The 12,250-nt window shown below is 43.0% G+C and overlaps 1 protein-coding gene and 1 non-coding gene across 8 annotated transcripts in view; both read right to left on the bottom strand.

Moving 5' to 3' along the window:
- Positions 1–12,250, bottom strand: part of CAP1 (cyclase associated actin cytoskeleton regulatory protein 1) — a 28,638-nt gene that overhangs the window by 1,408 nt on the left and 14,980 nt on the right. For 2 of the 7 annotated variants that reach the window (XM_005204657.3, XM_005204656.3), the window contains exons 2-12: positions 11,930–12,051; positions 11,242–11,342; positions 9,470–9,547; positions 7,659–7,802; positions 7,479–7,564; positions 4,235–4,340; positions 2,883–3,060; positions 1,339–1,514; positions 1,049–1,172; positions 827–909; positions 368–511 (exon numbers count right to left, since the gene is read on the bottom strand). In XM_005204657.3, coding sequence (XP_005204714.1) covers positions 368–511; positions 827–909; positions 1,049–1,172; positions 1,339–1,514; positions 2,883–3,060; positions 4,235–4,340; positions 7,479–7,564; positions 7,659–7,802; positions 9,470–9,547; positions 11,242–11,342; positions 11,930–12,041 — 1,332 coding nt within the window. In that variant the 5' untranslated portion in view covers positions 12,042–12,051. 7 annotated transcript variants of the gene reach the window in all.
- TRNAR-CCU (transfer RNA arginine (anticodon CCU)) lies at positions 3,662–3,734 on the bottom strand. Its single transcript has one exon. It is a non-coding gene; the product is annotated as a tRNA-Arg (tRNA).

Genomic DNA, 12,250 nt, shown 5'->3' on the forward strand with positions numbered 1-12,250 from the left:
AATGAGGACAGAGCCTCCAAAGCTAGACAGATGGAGGTGGCAGTCTATTTCCTACTGACCAGTGACCCTGGACAGCTGTTACGCCTGTGAAGTACAGATGGGAATGTGAATGGCTCAGCAGGGTGCTGTGACTCAACCCCAGTCCTTTCTGCTACCCTGAGCATCTGCTCAGCCTAAGAAAGCCAGAAACCACTCTCCTTAGGGGGTCTACTCTGTGGGACCACCTCAGGCTTCCATGTGCTTGAGGTGTGCACGGCTGGGTTGGACCTCACTCGGTGCAGAATGTCCATCAACTAGCTTTCTCCAACACTAGCCTTCAGGCCCTTCTGTTTTCACATCATACTACTAAAGGGATCAAGAAACTTACGAAGTCACCGCCTTCTGTAGGAATGAGGACATTCATCTCAGAAGATTTGGCACTGACTATCTCACAATCCAGGGAGTTCTTGCTCAGGTAAACGTGGCAGCCATCTGTTTTGTTGATGGAAATGGTTGGCACTTTACCCATTACCTGCAGAGGAAACCAAGAGCACTGAGTTCTGGCCTCTGGAAGAACAACAGTTAACTGTGGGAAAAGCTTTCCCTGTTTCACAGGAGCACATGAACAACTCACAGGTGTACAACAGATACTGGATACTAGGGGTGGGTGGGGATGGTGCTGGAAACAGCTCACGCTAAGGGCCAACTCTTTTCCTGCCACATACGGAGCAGCTCAGCTTACAGACCCCACAGAGTCAGATTTCTACCAGGGCAACATCTGTGGGTCGGCTGTGTCTCTTTCAATTAATCCCCGAGACCAAAGGAAGGAGCCAAGGTATCGAGTTACCTGAACTTTGACATCCTTACTATTGATTATCTCCACAATGCCCACCACGTCATCAAACACCAGACCAAGTTTCTTACAGTTATCTAGGAGAAGAAAGGGAGCAGGTTAACAGTATAAATTTAAAGGAAAACACTCTATTAAGAATCTCTAGAAATAGGGGAGGTAGGGTGCCAGCCCTCTTAAGCTCTAGGACAGAGCCTGCCTGGGCCAAGAAGAACTCACCTACAGTAATGGAGTTAATTTTGCCCTTGATCTGCAATGTTGAGTTCACACACTTGAATATGTAAGCCACCTGTTTCAGCTCTGTATCCTCTATCATCAGGTTGGAAACATTCTCCTGATTTTCCTGTTAAAGAGATCCCTTTTTAGGAACCTCATCACTAAGCACACCCCCAAAACCAGACTATGCCAAACTTTCTTTCTTGTAATCAAAAGCCTGTACTCGTTTGGCTGCGCCCCGTTTAGTCTCTGTGCCCCCACTTGTTCCCCCACTCTGGGCATTTTTAACTCACCACTCTCCACTTCTTGCCCTCCAGTTCAAGTAGGGCTGGCTCCTTCTTTGCGACTGGTTTGGGGGGATCTGGTTTAGATGCAGAGAAGGGTTTGGGGCCACTTCGTATCAGACCACTCTGAGCCTTCAAGGCAGGGTTCTTGTGAGTCTTCATGTCATCAGATACGTGTTTCAGGGCTGTAAGAACAACAGCTGCTTTGTTCCTGTCCTTCATACCAGGGCTTTGAGCTGAGGCAATAATCAACTTCTGCTATCAGAAGTTACACTGATCCTTAACCAAAAATTCAAAGCCAAAACCCAGAGCCTCTGAGATGTTCTCTCTCACACCGTTGGAGAAGCACTTGTATAATTCTCTTCTACCTCAAGGTTAAATTATAAAATTCCACTAAAAAATAAATAAAATGCAGAATGTGTATATATGGGGGGATGGGGATAAAAACACAAGAAAAAGATCTAGAACAACACTAAGTATATACTCACAAAATACGTACACAGTTTTTAAATCAACAGAGGAAGAAAAAGTACTATGTGATAATAAAGAAAATTTGGTAAAAGGAAAAATAACCTCATTCACAGCTAACTTACCACCCACCCCCAATCAGTGCTGGCACTTGAAACTTCCCTTCCAATGATTTTTCTATTCATAGTTGTTTTTTATTTAGATGTAAGCATACACACTTAGACCAAAAAAAACTTGGTTTAACCAATTAACACAGTACAATTTTTCTCAAGTTAGCCTATAGTTTCTAAAAATATATTTTTTTAAGGGAAAAAAAACTCCACAATCGCCCTCAATAGGCTGACACGTGCCTTGCTTATGAACAGAGCCCAATCTACATAAGCAACACTAGCTTTTTAGTATCACCACTCCGTGTGGTTAGTTTTTTTCTTTAAACACTGCATGGTTCATGGCAGAAAAAAGACTTAACGGTTGCATAATATTCCATCAAAAGGAACATACCACAGTTAACCATTTCTCTTAAAGTTGGATATACAGATTGTTATACCATTCTTAGCCACTATAAATAATAATGTCTAAAACTTGTCCTTTGAATATTTTTATAGATAGATTCTTAGGAGAGTGTTGTATAATTTAGACTTCAACCTACTGTATATGAGCCTTTTCTATGCCAACATTAGGTCATTCTTATGCAAGTTTTCCGTTATGACTAATATACATCCTCGGAAGAAGTTAACCACCCTCTTCCATGATGACTTCCCAAAGAGACCGTGTGGTAACATGGAAAAAGCTCTAGGGAGAACCACTGGCACCATGCCTTGGCACAATACAGAAGGTACTCTGTACGTGCCCCTTAAATCACTTCCAATGGGAAGAGAGATTCCCACAACTATAATGACCCATTTTCAATTTCCATTTAAGCCAGCTCTGCTGTCCCTTTAGGCAACCTGAAAGAATGTAACAACCCAAAAGAACCTCCCATAAACAAACCATGATTCTGGTTTACAGACTACCAGGTTGCTAGCCGGTAAGTTCTTGCCAAAACAAGTTGTTTACTGACTCCTCTTGCCAAAGCGTTCACTTACCATGTGTGATGCTCTCCCCCTGATTAATCTGCGCAAACAGTGCTGAGCGTGAAGCAGAGTCATCTGAGCCTGAACTGGTGGGGACTGGAGGGGGAGGTGGGCCTGGGGGGGGAGGAGGAGGACCAGATCCAGCAGAGGGTCCAGATGGCAAGCCACTCAGTTCTTTTGCCACAGGCCCCTGGAACAGTAAGTGCAGGGAACACAGTCAACTTTTCTTCCCCTCGGTACCAGCCCCAACAGGGCCTTACATGTGTCCAAGATACATGGGATTTTTACTGTAGTTCTTGATGCAATGATTAATGCTCCCAACCCACACCCAACTCAGCTCCATTTTTCCAGCTCTAAACCTAGAGTTCTAAAAATCTTAGTGTATCAGCAATACCTCAGACTTACAAAATCCAAGTTTGATTTCACCATCTCCTGCCTGCTCCCCTTCCTGTACAATCACCCCATTTCTATTCTAGCGAAAGGTATTACCATCCAAGCTTGACTGTTCAATCATCTTCTCATTAACTCATTCTATTATCTTGGTTGTATCTCCCTAAGTTTGTCTGTATCAGCCTCTTGCACCATGAGTACTTCAATAGTACTTACATAGTACTCACATAGTACTTACATTAGTCCTTGCCCCTAATCTATATACTAAGACTCTTTTAAAGACAAATCTGATCATTACCACTATTTTGCTCAAACACCTATTATAGTTTCTTATCATCAATTAAAAAAAAAAGTATTTATGTGGCTGTGCCAGGTCCTTGTTGTGGCACGTTGGGATCTAGTTCCCTAACCAGGGATTGAACCCAGGTCCCCTGCATTAGGAGTGCAGAGTCTTAGCCACTGGACCACCAAGGAAGTCCCCTTATCACTTGTTACAAAGTCTAAATGTCTCAACTACTTCCTTTTCATCCCTTCCTCCTAAAAATTTGACTCTCTCTTCTTACTGAAGGCAGATGACATTTATTCTGCATTTACTTTAAGCTTTGCTGTTACCCATCTCGCCCACTTCCATCCTATACCTGAAAAGTCTCAGATGAGAATATGACTCCTTAAAGTACAGTCTCTCCCAGGTGAGAATCACACTTTCTCATACTCTGTAGTGTGTACCTTTATAATACCACTTGGCCTGGTGATTGGTACTGGGGTTTCGTATCTGTTTTTAAGCTTCCTGAGGGTTGGGATGATGCTATTTATTCATCTATCTCCCCTCCAGCCCAAGCATGTCCCTGACCCATGTTTACCGACACTGAATAGAACTGAGTATTCTTTCCCTTACCCTCGCTTTCTTTACTCTTCTACCCCTTTTCCTCCTCTCCTACTTCCTGGAGGAATGACAGTAGGGGACAAGAACTCACTGTTCTGCTCCAGGCCAGTCCGGTGGTATGGAACTCCTTAATGTAAGCCTGCAGCTCTGTCCATATACTCAAGTAAGCTTTGACCCAGTCCACGTGCTTTTTATCCCTGGGAGAATTAAAGAACGACTCACTGCAGGCAATCAGGGTACATTACAACAATGATTCCAGATCCTTCCTATCTATGAGCTCACATTTTCCTGCCTGTGATGCTCCTTAGGCTCTGCTCAATGGCAGCTTTTCTATCATAACTGAGCTTCTCTTTTCTTTTTTAAACCTATTTTCTTACCCTAATTAGACCAAAGTCCATACTGACAGGGACTCTATATCTCTACCTCTTATAGCAATATGCCTTAAACTTTTTAAAGTAACAAACTGTTTTTTCAAAGCATAATAAGACCTTAGGCATAATCTTATATAAAAAACTGAAAAGAGCAAATATTCTGTGCCTGAAGCCATGGTCAGGAAGGCGCTCAAGCATCACTATGCATCTTTAGGACTCCAAGAAACTCAACTGCCTTGTAACACAATGCCTTAGGTCAAAAATATGCCTTCCTCCAAAAAATTAAAAATAAAACACTTCCCTTTAGGAGGAAAGATGATGCTGTGAAAGTGCTGCACTCAATATGTCAGCAAATTTGGAAAACTCAGCAGTGGCCACAGGACTGGAAAAAATCAGTTTTCATTCCAATCCCAAAGAAAGGCAACGCCAAAGAATGCTCCGACTACCGCACAATTACACTCATCTCACACACTAGTAAAGTAATGCTCAAAATTCTCCAAGCCAGGCTTCAGCAACATGTGAATAGTGAACTTCCAGATGTTCAAGCTGGTTTTAGAAAAGGCAGAGGAACCAGAGATCAAATTGCCAACATCCGCTGGATCATCCAAAAAGCAAGACAGTTCCAGAAAAACATCTATTTCTGCTTTGTTGACTACGCCAAAGCCTTTGACTATGTGGATCACAATAAACTGTGGAAAATTCTGAAAGAGATGGGAATACCAGACCACCTGACCTGCCTCTTGAGAAACCTATATGCAAGTCAGGAAGCAACAGTTAGAACTGGGCATGGAACAGACTGGTTCCAAACAGGAAAAGGAGTATGTCAATCAAGACTGTATACTGTCACCCTGCTCATTTAACGTCTATGCAGAGTACATCATGAGAAACGCTGGACTAGAAGAAACACAAGCTGGAATCAAGATTGCCGGGAGAAATATCAATAACCTCACATATGCAGATGACACCACCCTTATGGCAGAAAGTGAAGAGGAACTAAAAAGCCTCTTGATCAAAGTGAAAGAGGAGAGTGAAAAAGTTGGCTTAAAGCTCAACATTCAGAAAACTAAGATCATGGCATCTGGTCCCATCACTTCATGGCAAATAGATGAGGAAACAGTGGAAACAGTGTCAGACTTTATTTTTCTGGGCTCCAAAATCACTGCAGATGGTGACTGCAGCCATGAAATTAAAAGACACTTACTCCTTAGAAGGAAAGTTATGACCAACCTAGATAGCATATTCAAAAGCAGAGATGTTACTTTGCCAACAAAGGTCCATCTAGTCAAGGCTATGGTTTTTCCAGTAGTCATGTATGGATGTGAGAGCTGGACTGTGAAGAAAAGCTGAGTGCTGAAGAATTGATGCTTTTGAACTGTGGTGCTGGAGAAGACTCTTGAGAGTCCCTTGGACTGCAAGGAGATCCAACCAGTCCATTCTAAAGGAGATCAGTCCTGGGTGTTCCTTGGAAGAAATGATGCTGAAGCTGCAACTCCAGTACTTTGGCCACCTCATGCGAAGATTTGACTCATTGGAAAAGACTCTGATGCTGGGAGGGATTGGGGGCAGGAGGAGAAGGGGACAGCAGAGGATGAGATGGCTGGACGGCATCACCGACTGGATGGACCTGAGTTTGAATGAACTCCAGGAGCTGGTGATGGACAGGGAGGCCTGGCGTGCTGCAATTCATGGGGTCGCAGAGTCGGACACAACTGAGCGTTTGAACTGAATCAGTATTAAATTACAGAAGTAGCACTGCACTGTAGTTCAAGTCTCCTCTCTTACATATTATTAGCTGGAAGACTTTGATTATTGAGCGCCAAAGAATTGATGCTTTGAACTGTGGTGTTGGAGAAGACTCTTGAGAGTCCCTTGGACTGCAAGGAGATCAACCCAGTCCATCCTAAAGGAAATCAGTCCTGAGTATTCAATGGAAGGTCTGATGTTGAAGCTCCAATACTCTGTCCACCTGATGCAAAGAACTGACTCACTGGGAAAGATCGAAGGCAGGAGGAGAAGAGGACGACAGAGGATGAGATGGTTGGATGGCATCACCGACCCAATGGAGATGAGTTTGAGTAAGCTCCGGGAGTTGGTGATGGACAGGGAAGCCTGGCATGCTATAGACCATGGGGTCACAAAGAGTCGGACATAACTGAGCGACTAAACTGAACTGAGCTTAAAACCCAATTTCCTCAACTGTAAATTGTGGAGTATAATAGTGGAATATAATCAGAATGTTGTGATGCTTAATTCCAGATTACTGGAAGGATCAAGGAACTGCCTGGTGTTCTGGGAGATATTTCAGACCCACATGAAGGCTCATTCCTTCAGAGCAGTCACTCAACATATGCTGATTACTGAGGACAAATGGAGGGAAGAAAAGAAGGGTTTGGAGAGTTACGTGGCCAAGTAACAGGTGCCTGTAGTCACTCCAGCTCAAAACCAGTGATGGAGAAGTTCACACTGGTGGACACATGTGGTTGGACATATAGTAACTCCCCTTACGCAACACCTGCAATGGTCAGGCAGCCTTCCTCTCACTTTACCTGACTATAAGAATAGTCAGGGTCACTTTATAGTAAATCTTGTTGTAACTTTTGCCATTGAGCCAGTTAGAAGTTTTCAAAAAGGAACAAAATCTTATCCACACAGGCCAAAAAAAAAGGGCATTAGTTCATTTTCATATCCAGCAAAAGCTCCTAAACCGTAAAGGCAAGGATGAGAAAACTCAAAAGCCCCCTACAAACCCCAGATAAAAAGCAGAAGAGGAAGAAGAAACACTTTCTGCTTGCAAATGCAGCTTCTATGAGTCAACATCTATCACACTTTCCAAAAAGCAGCCCTGAGATAAGAGAATAAACACAGCAGCCATGGCCAGCCTTAACTTAACCCAAAGCCCTACTCTAGCAAGTCAAGTAACCAGCTGGGTTTGTTCTTGACCCCTTGAGGACAAGCTGGACTTACACATCTTTGTACTCCTTGAGGACTCGATTTGTATAAAACATGGCAGCATCATTCATTTCCTTCACATAGGGACCAGGCTTGGGAGCCTAGAAAAAGAAAAAGCTGTCAGTGACGCAGGGCCTTTCCAGCCACATCTCCTGATCTCTATCCCTTCCCTCCCATAGAAGCTGCACAGCTCACCATAGCCACCCAACCCAGGGCCTGGATACTTTCGCTGACAGCTGATAGGTGATTGAACAACTTGCTGCCTCGGTTCTTCTCCCGGAAGGTCACCACTTCTTGGATCTGCTCGGAGATGGGTGCCAACAAGTCAGAAAGCTTGTTCTAGAAAAAAAGAGGCAGGAAAAGACAGAGGTTAGAGTCCTTCTATGTTTTATGTTGCTCAACTCTCATCTTGTAAGGCAAGAATTCTTCATGAACTACAACAAGCATGCACATAAACTCTGTATTTATCTCCAAAGATTCATATGGCTACACTACTACTCAACACCTCACTCTCCTCAGAGTTCCAACTTCTCAGGCAGGATTTTGTGGTTCTTCATGATCAGGACCCATACCCCAGCTGTACCACAAAATTCTACCATTTCCGTCATTTGTCTCTTTTCTGTCCCACTAACAGGAGCTACCAGCTCATTTCTGGGCCCTGACTCACGATGGGCTCTTGTCTTTCCATCTATCCACGTGATCCTCTGCTTCATGAGGAACAGCCCTCCAACCCCAGCCACACTGGCCTCCTACAGCATCTCTCGTCAGCAGAGCCAATTCTGGCACCTTACCATGCAACCATTTATTAATGAACCCATGTGAACATGTTTTTCTTTCTCATTAATTCTTCAAACACAAGGGCTTTGTTTTAGCCCTATTTTATAATCTCCACAGCCCTCAACACAGTGCTAGCCATATAGCAGCTGCTGAGAAGAGATCTGCTGAATCAAATGCAATTAGAGGACTTGGCATTTGAGCAGGAAGCTTAGCATAATGGACCAATCTTGTGTTTCTGTGTTTTCATCCTTCCCACAAAGCCTGGTTTCCTGAACATCTCGATTCTCAGATCTCAGTATGAGAACAGTCTAAAGCAGGAATTGGTAAACTTTCTGTAAAGAGCCAGACCGTAAATATTTCAGTCTTTGCAGGCCATACGGGCTCTGTTGCTATTTCTTAACTCTGCTGTTGTAGTGCATAGAGCAACAACAGACAACACTTAAAAGAATGGACATGGCTGTGTTCAAAAAAACTTCACTTAAAACAGGTGGTGGGCCGATTTGGCCTGCAGACTACAGTCTGCCAATCCTGGATCTAAAGTAAGGGGAATACAATAATGTCTCAGCAGCCTGAATTGTTGTGAAAAGTGTGGGGTTGGGAAAAAAGGTTTAGACAAAATGCTTTAACCTTTTGTCTTTTAAGATTAAAAATTAGAGTCTAACATATTTAACCTTACTTCTGCTACTTTTACATTGTTTAGGCATGTTGAGGGTTCACAGGTTTTAATACAGCATTAGCACGAAAACTTATGTTATTACCCTCTACCTAGGAGAGCCAAATGCAAAAAAGAAGAAACAAAACAAAACTAAAATGTGTGGCTCTGAGAAAAATCTAAATTTTCTCAAATTTATTTTCATACTTTGGCAGCTTAAAATTTTGAGGTAGGAATAAAGTTTAAGAGAGATGTCCAACCACTTAGGGTGAGGGGAGAAGCAATACTTTTACGATCTCCCCAGCAGTCTTACTAATAAAAGCACATCCACAGTGGAGTAAGAGAATCACTTTCTAGGGCCTAATGAACTTAGGAGACAATATGATGAATTTGGGCTAAGCCAAGAGGCTAGAAAAGACTGTCAAATGGCACATTCCCATAGTGGGGCTTAAAATCAGACTCTCCTGGGACTTGGTGCCTGGTAGATCTATCTTAACATGTTGTAATAGCTCAGCAGAAAGCCCTCAACCTGTCCTGCACGTCAAACCATAACAAAACCAACTAGCAGTGAACTTACGCCTGCTGGCTGCTGGCACTGAGAGGCTGTAACCAAGAGAGCTCGCTCTAACTTCAGACCTGTGTGGACCATCTCCGCCTGGAAACAAGAAGACAGGAAAAGAACCAGCTATCAGCGATACTTCACAACTGGACAGGTCCTGATAAGAATAACCTGAAGCCTCCATGTTCATGTATTCTGGCAGCAACCCAGGCACTTCATGTTGATTTCTTTAAGTAATCCAGATTTCAGGGACTGATAGCAGAATTACATATACCATTGCTCCTGTTGGAACTAATCAGGTTGTATATCCAGAGTTGGAAATGAAGATACTTAGGGCTTTCAAAGAAGTCAAGTTTGCAACTGCACATGTGTGGTACGAAGTGCACTGAAAAATCTCTCCTACCTCTCATCACCAAAAAAAAATTATTTTCAAAAACCAGAGGTAGGAGTAAAAGCAAAAGCCTAAGCTTATGCCTCAAATTCTTAAGGTATTTACTCCATAAGGTTAAAGCTGTTTTCAGGTGTTGGACCATGACCTATCACAGGTAATTAAATCAACTTTGTGACACATAATGAGCACTTCATTCAGTGAAGTATAGTAGAACAATGAGTGCAATACAGCAATTAGAAATTTTTTTTTAAGGTTCAATACAAGTAGCATAAACACTATTTTGTGAAACATCTATCTCAACTGGTCTTCCCAGGTGGTGCTAGTGGTAAAGAACCTGCCTGCCAACGAAGGAGATGTAAGAGGCACGGTTTCGATCCCTGGGTCGGAAAGATCCCTAGAGGAGGGCATGGGCGACCCACTGCAGTATCCTTGCCTGGAGAATTCCATGGACAGAGAAGCCTGGCAGGCTACAGTCCCTAGGGTGGCAAAGAGTCGGACACGACTAAAGAGACTTAGCACACATGCATATCTTGGTTACAAATATGTATTTCTTACTGAGGGCCATGGACAAATGAATATTAAGAAGCATGAAGCTATAAGCACTACCACATATAAAAATTCAAAGTCAAGTCATTTTTCTGGGTTTGTATTTTTTAAATGTAGAACTGATATGTTTTAAACTTTTCCAAATGTTATCTACTGTATAAAGTAAAAATGCAAGCACCATACTCCTAAGTCCCAGTCCCACTCTCTAGAGTTAACACCACTGCCAACAGATGGTATCTAAGAGGCTTCAAATAGATCTTTCAAATATCAGGCAAACAGTTTTACTGAAGGGTCAGGCTGATCCTAAACATGGTTACTGCTTACAAAGGATCACTCAAAGACTAGCAGTAAGGTTCTGGGTCCCGAAGAGAAAGAGTGGTGGTGGGGGGGGCGGTGGTGACAACGTGGGTAGCAGCACATGAAGGGAGGTGGGTGGAGAGCACCTGTCAGTGCCTACTTCGTATTCTTACTGTGGGCTAAGTGTGAAAATAACTCACATTAGCATAGTTTTAGCATAACTACCAAGCACAGTTTCATAAATGCTAAGTCATGATGATGAGTCCTTTGAATAAGCCACCCCAGGCTTGGTTATATAACATGGTGGGGTAGCATATTCTCACTACCAAGATGAGCAGAGCACGCTATCTATATAAAAGAAGCCCATAAGAGCATGTGATAAAAGCAGAGGGCCTGGGAAAAAATGTGAAAAACTGTTTCAGTGCATAGACTGAGTTCCTCAATGCAGGTAGAAGAAGCCAGGAGCCTCTCAAGGGGCTCTTAAACCAAGCATGACTATGATTTGAAGAAAGCCACCAGTCCGTAAAAGATGGGAAAAAGGGCCAAACCTCCTTACATGTTTCTGCACATCTCCCCCAATCTCTTTACTGATCTTGAGGTACTCTGCCACAGGACCGGCCAGCAGTGAGTCAAATGCTTGCACATATGGAGTCGTTCCTGCTGAAGACAGTCACACCACCAAGAATGGTCACACATGAGAGAGTTTGTTAAAGGCACTTCCATATGAAAGCGGAGAGGCAAGGTAACAGTAAACAGAAGGCTGGAGTGTAAGTCAGGAGTTTGCATTCTAGCTCCAGAATCACCATTAACTTCTTATGTGATCCTAGCTAAGTCCCCATTCCTAACTGAGCTTGATTTTCTTGATCAACAGAATGAAAATAAACAAAATTACCCCCCACCAAAGTTCCTTTTAGCCTAACATTCTATAATTCAACTGGTACATGTGGTCAATCTGCCAATAATTTGGAGAGAGGAAATTTTAATATCACTTGTCATTTGACTTATACTAGAGTCATTTTGCTAAAGAAAGAACAGGAAGCAGGAAGTTCTCGTGTTAAAATAACTTAACCACAGGCCTCCCTGCAAAGAAGTCACTTCCTCCCTTATCTTACAGGCGATGAACTTTCTAAATTTAATGTTTCAGCAAGTTAGCTCCAAAGAAGAGATCATACCAAGAGAGAAAAATTTCAGGCCAGGACACCAAGTTTCACTCAAAGCACTCTACTGGCACGTATACTGCTTACCTTTTGCAGCACTGTCTCCATACCCACAGTGTGTGTCAGAGGCATGGGAGACTGCCTCCAGGCGGCCCACCACTCTCTCCAATCTTTCTACCAGATTTCGCATGTCAGCCATAATGCACCACCTGCTGAAACAGACCAAATGTTATTTGTTGTTTTAATATGACACAGAACCTGGGGTGGGGGGGTGGGGGGAGAATGCCCTGGAGATAAAGAAGATGCCAATTCTGAGGAACAGAATCATTTTACAGTAAAGTAAGACGGAAGATAGTTTAGCATATTTGCAGAAGCCTAGAGACCTCATTAAGCAAAAGAACTACCCAG

The sequence above is a fragment of the Bos taurus genome, chromosome 3, assembly GCF_002263795.3.
Source record: "Bos taurus isolate L1 Dominette 01449 registration number 42190680 breed Hereford chromosome 3, ARS-UCD2.0, whole genome shotgun sequence".
Taxonomy (NCBI): domain Eukaryota; kingdom Metazoa; phylum Chordata; class Mammalia; order Artiodactyla; family Bovidae; genus Bos; species Bos taurus.